This window comes from Bos mutus, chromosome 7 (genome assembly GCF_027580195.1).
Source record: "Bos mutus isolate GX-2022 chromosome 7, NWIPB_WYAK_1.1, whole genome shotgun sequence".
Classification (NCBI taxonomy): Eukaryota; Metazoa; Chordata; class Mammalia; order Artiodactyla; family Bovidae; genus Bos; species Bos mutus.
Window position 1 is genome coordinate 58,871,311 of NC_091623.1, and position 12,997 is coordinate 58,884,307.

The 12,997-nt window shown below is 54.5% G+C and overlaps 1 protein-coding gene across 1 annotated transcript in view; it reads left to right on the forward strand.

Moving 5' to 3' along the window:
* The window catches only part of PTPRS (protein tyrosine phosphatase receptor type S), a 74,057-nt gene that overhangs the window by 33,290 nt on the left and 27,770 nt on the right, over positions 1 to 12,997 (forward strand). The window contains exons 7-10 of the mRNA XM_070373875.1: positions 6,618 to 6,887; positions 7,754 to 8,335; positions 9,346 to 9,479; positions 9,755 to 9,899. Coding sequence (XP_070229976.1) covers positions 6,618 to 6,887; positions 7,754 to 8,335; positions 9,346 to 9,479; positions 9,755 to 9,899 — 1,131 coding nt within the window. The remainder of the gene's footprint in view (positions 1 to 6,617; positions 6,888 to 7,753; positions 8,336 to 9,345; positions 9,480 to 9,754; positions 9,900 to 12,997) is intronic.

Genomic DNA, 12,997 nt, shown 5'->3' on the forward strand with positions numbered 1-12,997 from the left:
ATACGTCTTTTGAATAAGATGCCTTATGGGAAACTGCTTTGGGAAGAATTGGAGGGCAAAAATTAATTCATTTGCTCAGAGCTCAAGTTTTGCTAATGCTTTTCGGAGCTCAGCCCATGGTCTCATTTTTTCCTGGCTGCAACCTCAATCCCATGAGATCAGTGGTCTCCCCAGATCCACATCTTTCCTCTTACTCCCTGTCACTCCCACAGGAAGTTCCGTGGCCAGAGTGTCAGAATGGGACAAAAAAAAAAAAATGGAGGGAGTGCCAGTGACCCAGTTTGGGTGTTAGGCTACCGTTGCAGATACATACCAGCTCAGCAGAAGAGAAGAGCCACCTAGCATGTTCTGCCCTGAGAGCTATAAGCGTTTACACTGTTGCCAAAGCAACCAGTCCTGGGAATTAGTTGCAAGGAATCCCCACCTTCAACCTAGCTCTTCCTTCAGTTCACAATCTCCAGCTTCTACTGACCCTGGGTGATCCAGGGGGTGGAGTATTCAGATTTACCCTTCTCCTGAAGTCAGTTGCTAACATTCAAAGGACCCAAAGTCAGAGCTAGGTCCATTTTTTAAAATGCAGCTGGCAGCTGTAATCACAGAACCTCCCTAAGGAAAATGTAGCTCAGAATTACATTCTCCCTGGCTGTTGATTTTCTTTAAAATCATCAGCCTTTAAGGTGTGAATGAGTGGCTGAAGATGGTGTCTTTACCGTTTGGTCTAGTAACATAGCATAATTGAACCCTGGTGCACAGGACCCAGTGAAACGGTGTGCCACCCGCCTGATGACACGGGAAGATGCTAGAGCTGGAGACGCGGGAGAGAACCTTCTACCTGCAAGGGACTTAGGATGTTGTCAGGATTTTAGAAGGAGCCTGATGGGGCTAATTTAATGCTGGTTCTCAAATGCTGAACTAAAAGATGGGGACTCAGTATCTGATGCCAGAGGGAGCTCTAGATTGCCCCAGTTTTCAGGTGTTCTTCAGAACCCTTTATCTGCAGCCCATCCCCAGGCCCCTTCAGATCAATTCACAGCACGGCATTTTGTGGGGCAAATTGTTTTTAAAATTAAATCTCCAGCACCCAAGCCATATAATTGGTAGATATGATCTCCAGGTGTTCCCCTTTCCCCCCTGGCAGCCCCCAGACAGGAGTAGATAGATATTGGGCCTGGAATCACCCATCCCCATGACCTCCTGTATCTCCACAAAGACTACCACTGGGGAATGTTGGCAAGCTCCCCTAGTTCCTGCTGGTCACACCTGGCCTTGCCCACCCACCTCATCCTCCACCCCCCAAAGTCCCTGACATGACCTTGGTGGTAGGCAGTGGCAGATCAGAACCCAGCCCTTCTCCTCATCCCACTGTCACCCTGAGGGGAGAGGGGCTCCAGGGGTGGGGAGGCAGGCTGCTTCTCTGTTTGGGCATGGTGGATGGGGGCGGGGGCGGGGCCGTTCCACAGGAACACTGAGCTCTAGACACCTCTCGCCTGCTGCCTGCCTCACACCCTTTGCATTGCTGTTTCCTCTGTTTTTTGGGGGTGAGGGGGTACATTAGATTACACCTCGTCATTCAGAGAGCCCTGTGTCTCCGGTGGCCGCAGCAAGGGGGCAAGGGGAGTCAGTCAATTGGCAAGACACCGTGCCCCTTTTTGCTAGAACTGGAAAAAAAAAAATTGGGAGACAGAGAGTACCAAAAAAAAAAAAAAACCCAATAAAAAAGTATCTGTAGGGCAGTACAATGTCCAGCTCAAAAGGCCGCTGGTCAGCCTGTGGGCCGGGAGTCCAGCCAGGTCCCTCCAGGCCTTGCACTATCTGAGCAGCAGAGGGAGCTGGCAGTGGGAGAGGGGAGGCAGGATGGCACGGGAAGGGGAGAAAGACCACAGGGCAGGCCATGGAGTGGTACCTACCCTCCCTGGGCCATGGGCTGGGGTTCAGTGGAGGGGCTTTGGAGTTAGGCCTTGGACGCCCCTCCCCCTCCCCTGACAGGTGTAATCTAAGCCTGAGTAAACCCCATGGAGGCTGCAGAACTTCTTGGCACCTTCCCCTCCCTTCCCCGTCCTCATTTTGGAGTCTGGAGGAGCACCCAGCAGCTTCTCCCACCCCAAAATGCCCAGCAGATACCCCCGCCCCCACCCCACCCCCTCGGAGCTGCGGCTTGCTGACTCGTTGAGATGTCTGACACTGTTGAGTTCCCTACCTAGTGCTTCAATCAGATCACCTCACTTTTGAGTTTTCCCCCTCCTCCCCCTTCCCATCCCCTTCTCCCCTGAACCACGCCTCCCGCCCCCTCCCCACTTTTTTTGGTTTTTGAGTTTCTGCCTCTTCCTGCCTGGGGGAGGGGTCGTCTCCCGGTTGCTTTGATGGTTTTTGAGTTGTTTTTCCATGTGAATCGGGGTTTGAAGCGACCCATCCCCCCAACCCGCCACCCCCCCACCACCGCCCACCCTCCTGATCCCCGCACCCACATGGGTCCCCCCCACTGGGACCCCCCCGGCTACTCGGTGACGAGAAGAGCTGGAAACAAGAACCAGCTGGAGCGTGCTGAGGACCAAGGCTGGTGTGGTCCCCTTATAACCTGCCTGGACCCTCCACTCAGGTCGGTAATTGGGGGCGGGGGTCCCGCGGGGCCACTCCGTCCCGTGGGTTCCGCGCCCACCTTACTCTCTAACCTGCACCTCAAGCTTGCAGCCAGGGGTGGAAAAATGATGTGGGTGGGAGTCAGCACCAAACTGGGCAGAACACAGCGTCAGCCACCCGCCCTTGCCGACTGGGAGGATACCCAGAGGCCTTGTGAGGACCCCCCACAGGGGGAGGTTTAAGCCACCTAGTGCTCATGGGCACAGTCCTCCCCTAAGTCATGGCACACCAGCCCTCTTCTTGCAGCACACCCTTAGAAACCAACGGGGTGGGCGAGAAAGCAAGTGGGCAAAGTGTCTTAGGCGTCAGCCTTTACAGCGTATTGGCAGATCCGTTTAATTGATGGCTGCCGGCCATGCTGGGGATTTGTGAGCACCAAAATTACATTTGTTGATAAATGCCCTCCCACACTTAACTGACTTATAATTAACAACCCTGTATGGCAAGTCTTTTACATGTTCAAGATGTTTGCCTTGTGTCTACTTCTGAAAAGTGTTAGAGGTACCTTCCAAATTATGACACTCCTAAAGGAAGGTATTTTAAGATAAGATCAGATGTGAGCAGGGTCTTTGGGGTGTGATGTTGAGTTTTACACAGGGATAAATCTGGCTCCTATTTAATCTTTAAATCCTAAAGCTAGTTTTCACTCCTTTTAATGTTCCAGTAATCCCTTTCGGTATAAACCTTTTACTGATGGCTTCTGGACATTTATTATGATGGCTGCTGGATATTATTCAACTGGTGATTATTTAGTTGACAGATGTATATAGGTGAGGTACTTTTGCCCTCTTTGGTATCCCCAGAGGGTAAGGACACAAGTGTGAAAGAACCAAGAATGGACATGTGGCTATATAATTCTTGCTAATTACCATGGTAAGAGAAGGCTCACTTTATCTGGGAGGTAGGGGGTCAGGCATACTGGGTTTTGAGCTCTGGCCCTACCACTTCCTTTCTTTGTGTCTTCCAGCTAGCCCTAGTTCCTCTCTGGGCCTCCACTGCCTCATCCACAAAATGGGTACAAGGTCATTGGTCTCTCAGTTGGGAGGGATTCAACAGATATTCTTCCTATTGCTTTTTTTAAAAAACAAAAAACAACTCTGATTCATCCTGAAACCTCCTTAATGTTAAACATCTCATTGATCTTTCCAGCACCCTGGAAGACCAGAGGGAACTTCACTGGCCCCATGCCCAGGCTGAGCACCTACTATGGTGCTGGGCACTGCCCCAGTCGGCTTAATGACTTCAGCATATCACTGATGGCCTCCATTTCACAGAGGAGGAAACTGAGGCTCCCAGAGGATGAGGGCCCCTTCCCAAGGCCACAGGGCTATGCAACCTCATCAGCCCCCCACCCCAGCCTGGGCAGGTTTTCCTGAGGTCTTGAGGGGAGCACCTTGAACTGTGTGATTAGACTGATGTGGTCTCTGTTCAGCTCTAAACAAGCAGCAGGGAGAGTGTCACTGAGAAGTGGGGCTCCCTGTGGCTGGGTTGTTTTGCTCTGAAGGTTCTTTTGCCTATGAGGCTCTCACCTCTGAGGCCACCTCGAGCCTCTACCAGGGCCCTTGGGTGCTGGGTGGGGAGGCCAGATGCTGTGTTCTGCCAGGGTTGGGGGGTACCTTCCCGGGGAAGCCACAGCCCTCCTCCTTTCAGACCCCGATTTTCAGCCCCACACCCATTCCATGTTTTTTTTTTTTTTTCTTCTTGCTTTTTGGGTATTTTGTTTTAGAGGGTTTTTTTGTTTTGTGTTTTGAATTATGCCCCCACCCCACTTTGGTTTTTCATTTGTTTCTCCTGGTTTTGTTTTGGACGTCAGTGCCGTTTTCTGTCCTTGATTAATTAGCTCCCCCACGCTCATCCCCCATCGTGTTCTGTTTCCATGACAACGCAGCGTTTGGGCATCCCACTCGTGCCTCGCTGTGGATGCCGGCGGCTGGCCTGGACCGCGTCCGCTGGCTGGCCGGACCCCCCCATTCTCCCAACTCCTCCCGCCCTCCTCCCAGCCCTGCCAGAAAGCTGCCCCCCATCTCAGCGCCCTAGCCCCGCCGCCCCTCATTCCCTAGTCTGTCTGCATGGTCCCCTCTGTCTCCCCTCCCCCCATTCTGCTCCTCTGCTGACACCTTCCAGCTCCTCCATCCTGTCTCCAACGTGACTCTGGACTTTTCGTGGGGCTTCTTTTTCTGAAGGGCTGCCAGCTTTCTTGGTCCTCCCTCCCGCCCCCACAGAGCTCCCCTTCTTCTTCACCTCCTGCTGGAATTCAGGGAACAAGGCTTGAGATTTTTCAGCTCAGAACCATGCCAAGAGAGAGGAAACAGCGCTGCCTCCCTTTGCCCCTGGAGCCCCCTCCTCTGTAGGACAGGCCAGACCCCTCCACCACGAGCCCCAGTTTCATGTGAAAGTTACTTTGTGGTCCTGTTTAGCCTTGCTGAGCCTCCAGGCAGTCATCCCTACAGTTTGAGACAAGATTCGTTGACCTGCCCGAAGCTGGGGGCATATCCATGTGGTTTCCTGAAGCCAGGGATAACTTTGATCCAGCTAGAAGGGTTTACCAGTTGACCCAAGTCCTTTCCCCTACAGGGCTACATTTCCCATGGGGCAGCTGTGCCCTTTGGCAGTTTAGATGCCCATTCGTGCCCACCTCTTCCCCCCCTACACACCCAACCCAGAAACCCATCCAGCTTCCGAAAATGGAGCCCCCCGAAATGAATCCTGCTGCCTTCATGGTCTGCGAGATTGGGACAGAAGGCTGCATTCGCTTTCCCACTAAGAAATGCACAGGACCTGTCCCTGTTTCTCAGCGTTCAAGTTCATTCCCTCGTTTATGATTCTGATTATTATTAATATCCTACTTATTATTCTGCCAGGGCTGTGATGTGACAATGTGACGTGTCACATTGGGTCACATCCGCTAGAATTAATATGCAGCATTGAAGTGGGCCCCTTCCCCCTCCTTTCTCTCTCTACCCCTCCCTGTCTGTCCTGTTTTCTCTCTTTTTCTCTTCTCTCTGATTCCCCCCATGACTGTGCACTAAAGGCCCCTGAGATCCAGGCCTCTTCGCATTACCCTTCTCTCTCTTCCACTTTCTGCCTCTTCCTCTCTCTCTCTCTCTTTCTCTTTAAACCTCTCTCAACCAACCAACCTATTTTGCATGCTGTTTGTGATTCTGAGAGCTGCATCTATCAATGGAAACTTGTCAGATTCGACAGAAGCTTTTAGAAGGGTTTCTATACCCCCAAAACCACAAAAATTTCATTAGAGTTTCTCATCTTTTCCTGGAGGGCCCCCCTGGGGAAGTGGGCGGGGACCCCGGGTCACCAGGGCGAGTGGAGATGGGAGGGCCCCACATCCTGGTCCCCTCTGCCTGCTGCCCCAGCTCTTCCCATGACCTCCTGTGCCCTCGCCCCTCCCATGTGACCTTCCCAGAGCATCCCCCCTCCCCGGCCCCCACAGCCCCAGTCTTCTGAAGTTCCTCTGAGCCGGCAGAGGGGCTGCTCCCTGAAGCCACGTCTGTCAGCAAAGATGAGAAACCACTGATAAATTTTTGTGTTCTAACTGTGCTGTGGACCAGCCACTTTGGTCTCTGAAACCCTGTTGCTATGGAATAATGCTTCATGTCTCTTTTATTATATATCGATACCTCTCTCTATATATTGTTTGTGAAATTACCTTCCTTTGAAGTTTTGGTTTCTTTGTGTTGGAATTTGTTTTTTTAATTTGTTTCTTTTTTTGTTGTTATTTTCTTTCATTTGGAAGAAAAAAAATTTTTTGACTGGGGGGAAAGAAACAGCCCTGTTTATATTTAAATTGTTTTCCACTTTTTTTTTCCTTTTTTTCTTTCTTTCCTTCTTCCTTTCTTTCTTTCCTCCTGCTTTTCTTTCTTTTCTCCTCTGCATTCCGTCTACCCATCCCCCCCAACCCTGTGCATTTCCCTCCCACCACCACCCCCCTCCCCCCGCATCTCCCACCCACCCCACTCCCCCAGTCCGCCGCGTGGCACCACGGTTCTCCATCTTGCCCATGAGCCACGAGATCATGCCAGGTGGCAACGTGAACATCACCTGCGTGGCCGTGGGCTCACCCATGCCATACGTCAAGTGGATGCAGGGGGCCGAGGACCTGACGCCCGAGGATGACATGCCCGTGGGCCGGAACGTGCTGGAACTCACAGACGTGAAGGACTCTGCCAACTACACATGCGTGGCCATGTCCAGCCTGGGCGTCATCGAGGCCGTGGCCCAGATCACAGTGAAATGTAAGCAGGGGCCGTGGGAGAGGCAAATCATCCCTGTACCTCAGGTGTAGGTGGGGCATAATGGTCGAAAAACTTCTGAGTTACTCTTCTGGCTTCAGTCATTCCTGGCTGTGAATAGGACAGTCAACAAATATTTACTGATGACAAATTATTGTGGGCCTGGCCCCATGGAATGAGACCCAATCTTGTTCTACTGAGCTCACAGTCCAAAGTGGGTGATACCATGTAGCCTGGCAATTATGATGCATGCTGATTAGGGCAGTGATAGGGGCCATGGAGCACCACTCAGACCACCAGAATAAAGGTGCCAGTTCCCAGGAAAGCTTAATCAGGGGAAGACTAAAAGTTGAACAGGAATGAGCCAAAACAGATGGAGAACATATCTAAGAAAAGGAAATAGCCTGTGTAAAACTCAGAGAGATGGAGCACTGGGGAGTAGGGAGGGATTACTGACTCGATGTCTCAAGTTTGTGGTGAAACTCAGAGGAGGGTGCCCCCAGATATTTTTTCTAGCTTTGGAACAGGGGCCAGCAGACTACAGTCCATGGACTGAATCTGGCCCTCCACTTGTTTTTATAAATAAAGTTTTATTGACACCTGCCCATTTGCTCACAGCTGGCTTGTGGCAGCTTTGGGGCTACCATGACAGAGCTGAGTAATTCTTAGCACAGAAGCAGCCACCAGCAATGCATAAGCCATATGCTTTGCCAATACCTGCTATAGATGGTAGGCTAGGGGTCATTAAGACAGGGATTACCACCAAAGAAATGATGGCTCTGAGAGGGCAGTCATGTGACTAAAAGTTACACAGCCTTGAAGGTTCACAGCCAGTATGCCTGACATGTGACCTTGCCTCCCACCCACAGCTCTCCCCAAAGCCCCCGGGACTCCCGTGGTGACAGAGAACACAGCCACCAGCATCACCATCACATGGGACTCAGGCAACCCAGACCCCGTGTCCTACTACGTCATCGAATATAAATCCAAGAGCCAGGATGGGCCGTACCAGATCAAAGAGGACATCACCACCACACGTTACAGCATTGGTGGTCTGAGCCCCAACTCAGAGTATGAGATCTGGGTGTCGGCCGTCAACTCTATCGGCCAGGGTCCGCCCAGCGAGTCGGTGGTCACCCGCACCGGCGAGCAGGCCCCTGCCAGCGCGCCGAGGAACGTGCAGGCCCGCATGCTTAGTGCCACCACCATGATCATCCAGTGGGAGGAGCCGGTGGAACCCAATGGCCTGATCCGGGGCTACCGGATCTATTACACCATGGAGCCGGAGCACCCCGTGGGCAACTGGCAGAAGCACAACGTGGACGACAGCCTGCTGACCACCGTGGGCAGCCTTCTGGAGGACGAAACATACACGGTGCGCGTGCTGGCCTTCACCTCCGTGGGCGACGGGCCCCTCTCGGACCCCATCCAGGTCAAGACTCAGCAGGGAGGTGAGTTGCCTGCGTGATGCACGACTTCTGGGGGATGGGAGGATCGGAAGGATGTGGGACCCACGCCCCACGAGGCAGTAGGAGGCAGCCATACGGTGATGTGCCTCTGAGCACACAGAGGAGGCCATCTTACCTGGAAGCCACCACGAGTTTATTTGGCCTTTTTCAAGTATTTTCACGCTGGTGTTGCAATGCAGGAGGGTGTCCTTGAAAACCCAGATTTCTGGCTACCCTTGGAAAAGCCGATCTGGCAAGCCCACACACAGGGCTACAGTTGGTAGGGATGTATCTGAGAAAAGGGGTGTGGCCTCCGCTGGCCTCCCTCTCCTTTGTTATGCCCCTCCCTCATCCATCTCTGAGTTTGAGAACCTGGGTTTGCTGCTCTCACTAGAGCGATCCCTGCCCACTGGATCACTGAAATAACAAAGTATGTTAACCCAAAGTCCTGAAGGCAGGTCTCTCACAGTGCGGGCGAGGGACGGGGGGTAGGGGTGTGCAACATGTAGGTGCCTGGGCCCCAGCTCTCCATGGGTTTCTGGGCTTGGGAACCTCGAGTCCAGGAAGAGTCAGACCACTGCTCAAGCGAAGGGACAGGAGGTTTGGAATTCTGCAGCCATAGAACAGACACAGGGTGGATCTATATTTTCAGTTACGGGCCCCACCAATTTTCTGTTGAATTGAGGGCAGAGGGTGGATGCTGGGGTGCATTGAAAAGGGGATTTTTTTTTAATGTTTTCCCATTGGCAGCAGAGAGGATGGGGGAGTTGGGGTGGGCGGCTGACAACAACAGGCCACAGGGGGCTGTCCTGGGAAAAGAAGAGAAATGAGAACAGTGGAGAACATTCCAGGAGCATCCAGAACCTCATAACCCTTCTTGTTAGGGCAGTGCTAAGCTTTAGGGAGCTCTTTTGGGGGAGTGTGGGAACCTTGAAGGTTGGGTACCCTATGCTGGTGGACCCCCTCCCCAGCCTCTCCTCGATGATACCAGCCCTCTCGCCTCTCACCCACAGTGCCCGGCCAGCCCATGAACTTCCGGGCTGAGGCCAAGTCAGAGACGAGCATCGGGCTCTCCTGGAGCCCCCCGCGGCAGGAGAGCATCATCAAATACGAGCTCCTCTACCGGGAAGGCGACCACGGCAGAGAGGTGCGTGGGTGGCGTTGGGGAGCGGATGGCACTCGTCCCATCTCCCCTCCCCAAGCACCCGCTCTGGGCGGCTCTCCTGTCTTGCCGACTCGGTGCCTGAATCTCTCTCTTCCTCCTTCTCTTTGCCCTGTCCCTTGCTACATTTTCCACCTCTCTTTTCTCCATCTCCATCACTCTCGGTCTGTGTCTGTCTCTCTCCCTGATGTGTCTGTCTGCCTGTCTGTCTCTGTCTGTCTCTCTCCCCATCCGGGTCTCTCTCCTCGCCCCTCCCCCAGGTCGCGAGGACCTTCGACCCGGCCACGGCCTTCGTGGTGGATGACCTGAAACCCAACACGGAGTACGCCTTTCGCCTGGCGGCGCGCTCCCCACAGGGCCTGGGCGCCTTCACCTCGGTGGTGCGGCAGCGCACGCTGCAGTCCAGTAGGTGTCTCTTGGACCCCGCCCTGACCTGCGGGGGGGACCTGGCCGGCGCCTGTGCACTGACCCGGGCGGGGCCTGCCCAAGGGTGGGAGGCGCTTTGGCCCATCCCACCTCGCTCCTCCGCCTCGGGCGCACGAGAATCCTCGCTGAGCCCCACTTCGCCCGCCGCTGCAGTGAGGGGCTCACTCGTGGACCCCGCAGGCCTCAGTTTCTCCATCTCCCCTGGGGACAGCCATGGCCAGTTTGACTGATGGCACCTTCTCTCTCCCCTGCCTCTCCTGGGTTTGGGGCTTGTGGAATAATGGCCACGTTGCACCCATTTCACAGGCGTTTGGAGGGGTCCATGAGACAGTCGCAGCATGCACCCCATCCTTGCCAGAGAGCAGAGGATGCAGAGAAGACCCCACCTCCCCAAATTGCCCTTCTTGGCCCCCGAACAGGGGTCCCCATTGGCGGGGGCTGGGGTGGGGGCAGTCAGAACTGATGCCTGGTCCTGGGGGGAGTGCAAGGCTATCCAAAATATAGGGTTCTCGAATTCCTGGAGTTCTTTGCTGTGCCCGCCCGGCCTCCCTGTCACAGAAAGTCACCTTTTGGACAGAACACTGCAGCTGGCTCTGGGCCACACCGTGGCCCCTGCCACACTCCGCACCCCCTCCCCACCTGCTGAGCTCAGGGCCGAGTCCGGCCCCTCCTCCCGCCGCCTCCCTGCCTCCCCCTCCTCCCTCTGCTCCCTCCTCTCTGCTCAGTTTGGCCCAGGTGGCCCCCGCCGTGGCCCCCTCCTTCTCCTCCCCCTGTTCAGTCAGTCATGGGGGTAGCTACCCCAAGCCTATGTTCCGGAAGCCGCCTTGGTGTTCAAACCTTCAGGCAACCCCTAGGCGTGTGCGCACAGGGGGTCACGGGTCAGTCGAGAGACGGCAACTCCGGCCAGAGAGTCTGAGCCGCTGGAATCAGGGGCTTCCTCGGAGACAGCACCCCGCCCCTCCTCCGCCCCCTACCCTCCTCCCTGCCCTTCTGGGGCCCAGCCGAGCGCTCCGCAACTCACAGGCGTGTTTGTGCGTGAGGCGATCAGTGAGGGTGTCCTGTGGCTTGGGCAGCCACGTGAGAGACCGGCACAGGTGCCGCGAAGGTGAGTACACGCTGGTCTCCAGCGAGTTCACAAAAACGGCCCACCCTGCGTGCACCCGCTAGCCTGTGCCAGTGTGCTGGGCTGTGCAGACAGTCCAGAGCCCAAATTCAGCCCCTAAACTCTTCACCTCGCTGCCACTGCTGAGAGGCACGCCTGTCAAGGAACCGGGGACCCGGAACCATGCCCCTCCCCAATGTGCGCGTCCACGCCACTCCGCCCCCTCCCGAGAAGTCACGCAGGTTGGGCCGGATTGTGAAGGAGGCGGCCGCCAAGGTCGTCAAGAAAGCGGTTTGGCCCATCCACACAAACCTCCGGGGCGGCCCAGGGCAGGGAGTGGGGGAGAAGGGACTCCCCACTTTGCACCCCAAGACGGTTGGGGCGCAAGAGAACTGGCAGCCAAGACGCAGGGCCAGGCGTATGCCCCCTCCGCGGGGAGTGCGGGCTTCTTAGGCTGAACTCAAGGGTAGGTGGAGGCCAGACCACTCAGCCGTGGGTCTCCCCAGACACCGTCCCACCTTCCCGCCTTGTCAGCACCAGCCTGGAAATGCAGCGTGCCCACACTGGGGCCAGAGCAGGGCTGCACGCCCCACTTGCGGCCGGAGACCCACCCAGAGCTCGGTCTGGCCTTGTAGGTCAGCACTCCGCCATTCCCTCCCTCGTAAGAAAGTCTTGTAAGTTAGCAGTTGAAGAGTGGAAGGTAGGTAACCAGACTGGGAGTTTTCTGGAAGGCGTCTTTCTTTCTTTTATTATGGTTTTTCTCATCACCACCACCATCATGGTTGTTTCTTCTTTCGTTACGGTTTTGGTTTTGTTTTTCCTCCCTCTTTCTCAGCGAATCCATTCCTTCCAGCACATTTCTCAGTTGTTTTTTCTGCTCCTGCCTGACTCCCTGCTCCCCTGGGCACTTTTGGTTGGGGTGGCTGGTCAAGAAATTGGGGGGAGGGGCCCCCAAGGGTCTAGCTCTGCAAGAAGGAACTCCAGTGTTTCTCTTTAAGTGAGTCCAGAGAGTCATTCTGGCTGCAATAAGTCATTTGAGTGGCCTCTGGGGTCTCAGGTGGCCTGATTGATGGCTTTGAGGACAGAGGCCTCTGATTCATCTCTGTGTCCCAGATCTTGGCAGGGGGTATGCACAGAGTAAGTGGTCTATAAACACACATGATGAATAGTTGGGGCTGGTGAAGGTTCTATGACCTCAAGCCAGTGACCTCTCTGAGCTGCCCAGGATGGGAGGCAGACTCGAGTCATGGGCATTTGAGGGGGTGTGACTCCAGGCATCCTTAACTGGCCTGAGCTGATAAACACACTGGCTGAGTTCTGAATTCCCAGCTGCAACCAAAACAGCCTGTGGACAGCTGCTGAGCCTGTTTTCAAGTCCTGGCTCTTACCACATGCCCTAAGGGCAGGCCACTTGCCTTTTCTGGCCCTCAGTTTCCTCACCTGTAAAATAGGGCCTGGCACCCAGTGGGTACACAATCAACAATAATACCAGGCAGCCCAGTGGGCTTTGAAACCCATTTCCCAGGAACGTAGGGTGGGAGTGGAGGGGGGCTACTTCTGGCCGCCTAAGGAGTTGTGAGAATTAAATGAGGCACAATCAGTGGGCCACATTTTGAGTCTGTAAAAGGCCTAGACTGCTGGGCGTGCAGAAGATGCTTAGAATGTGAGGTTTATTATTAGTAATGGTTTTAACACAGGGCCTGGCCCCTAGTGGGTGCTCAGCACGTGGAGACTATTACTGATATTCTATAAAGCCCTGAACACACACAGTTGGTGCTTAATGCATGAGAAGTATCTCTGTTGTTTATCAAAGCCCTTAACAAGCTGCCTGGCACACAGTAGGTGCTCCATAAATGCAGCAGCTGTTTTCAGTCTAAATATGGATTGACAAGGTGCTGGGCCCAGAGTTGGCACTCCATGAATGGAGACTATTAATAGTTTGTTACAGGCTCAACCTGGTCCCAGGCACACAGTA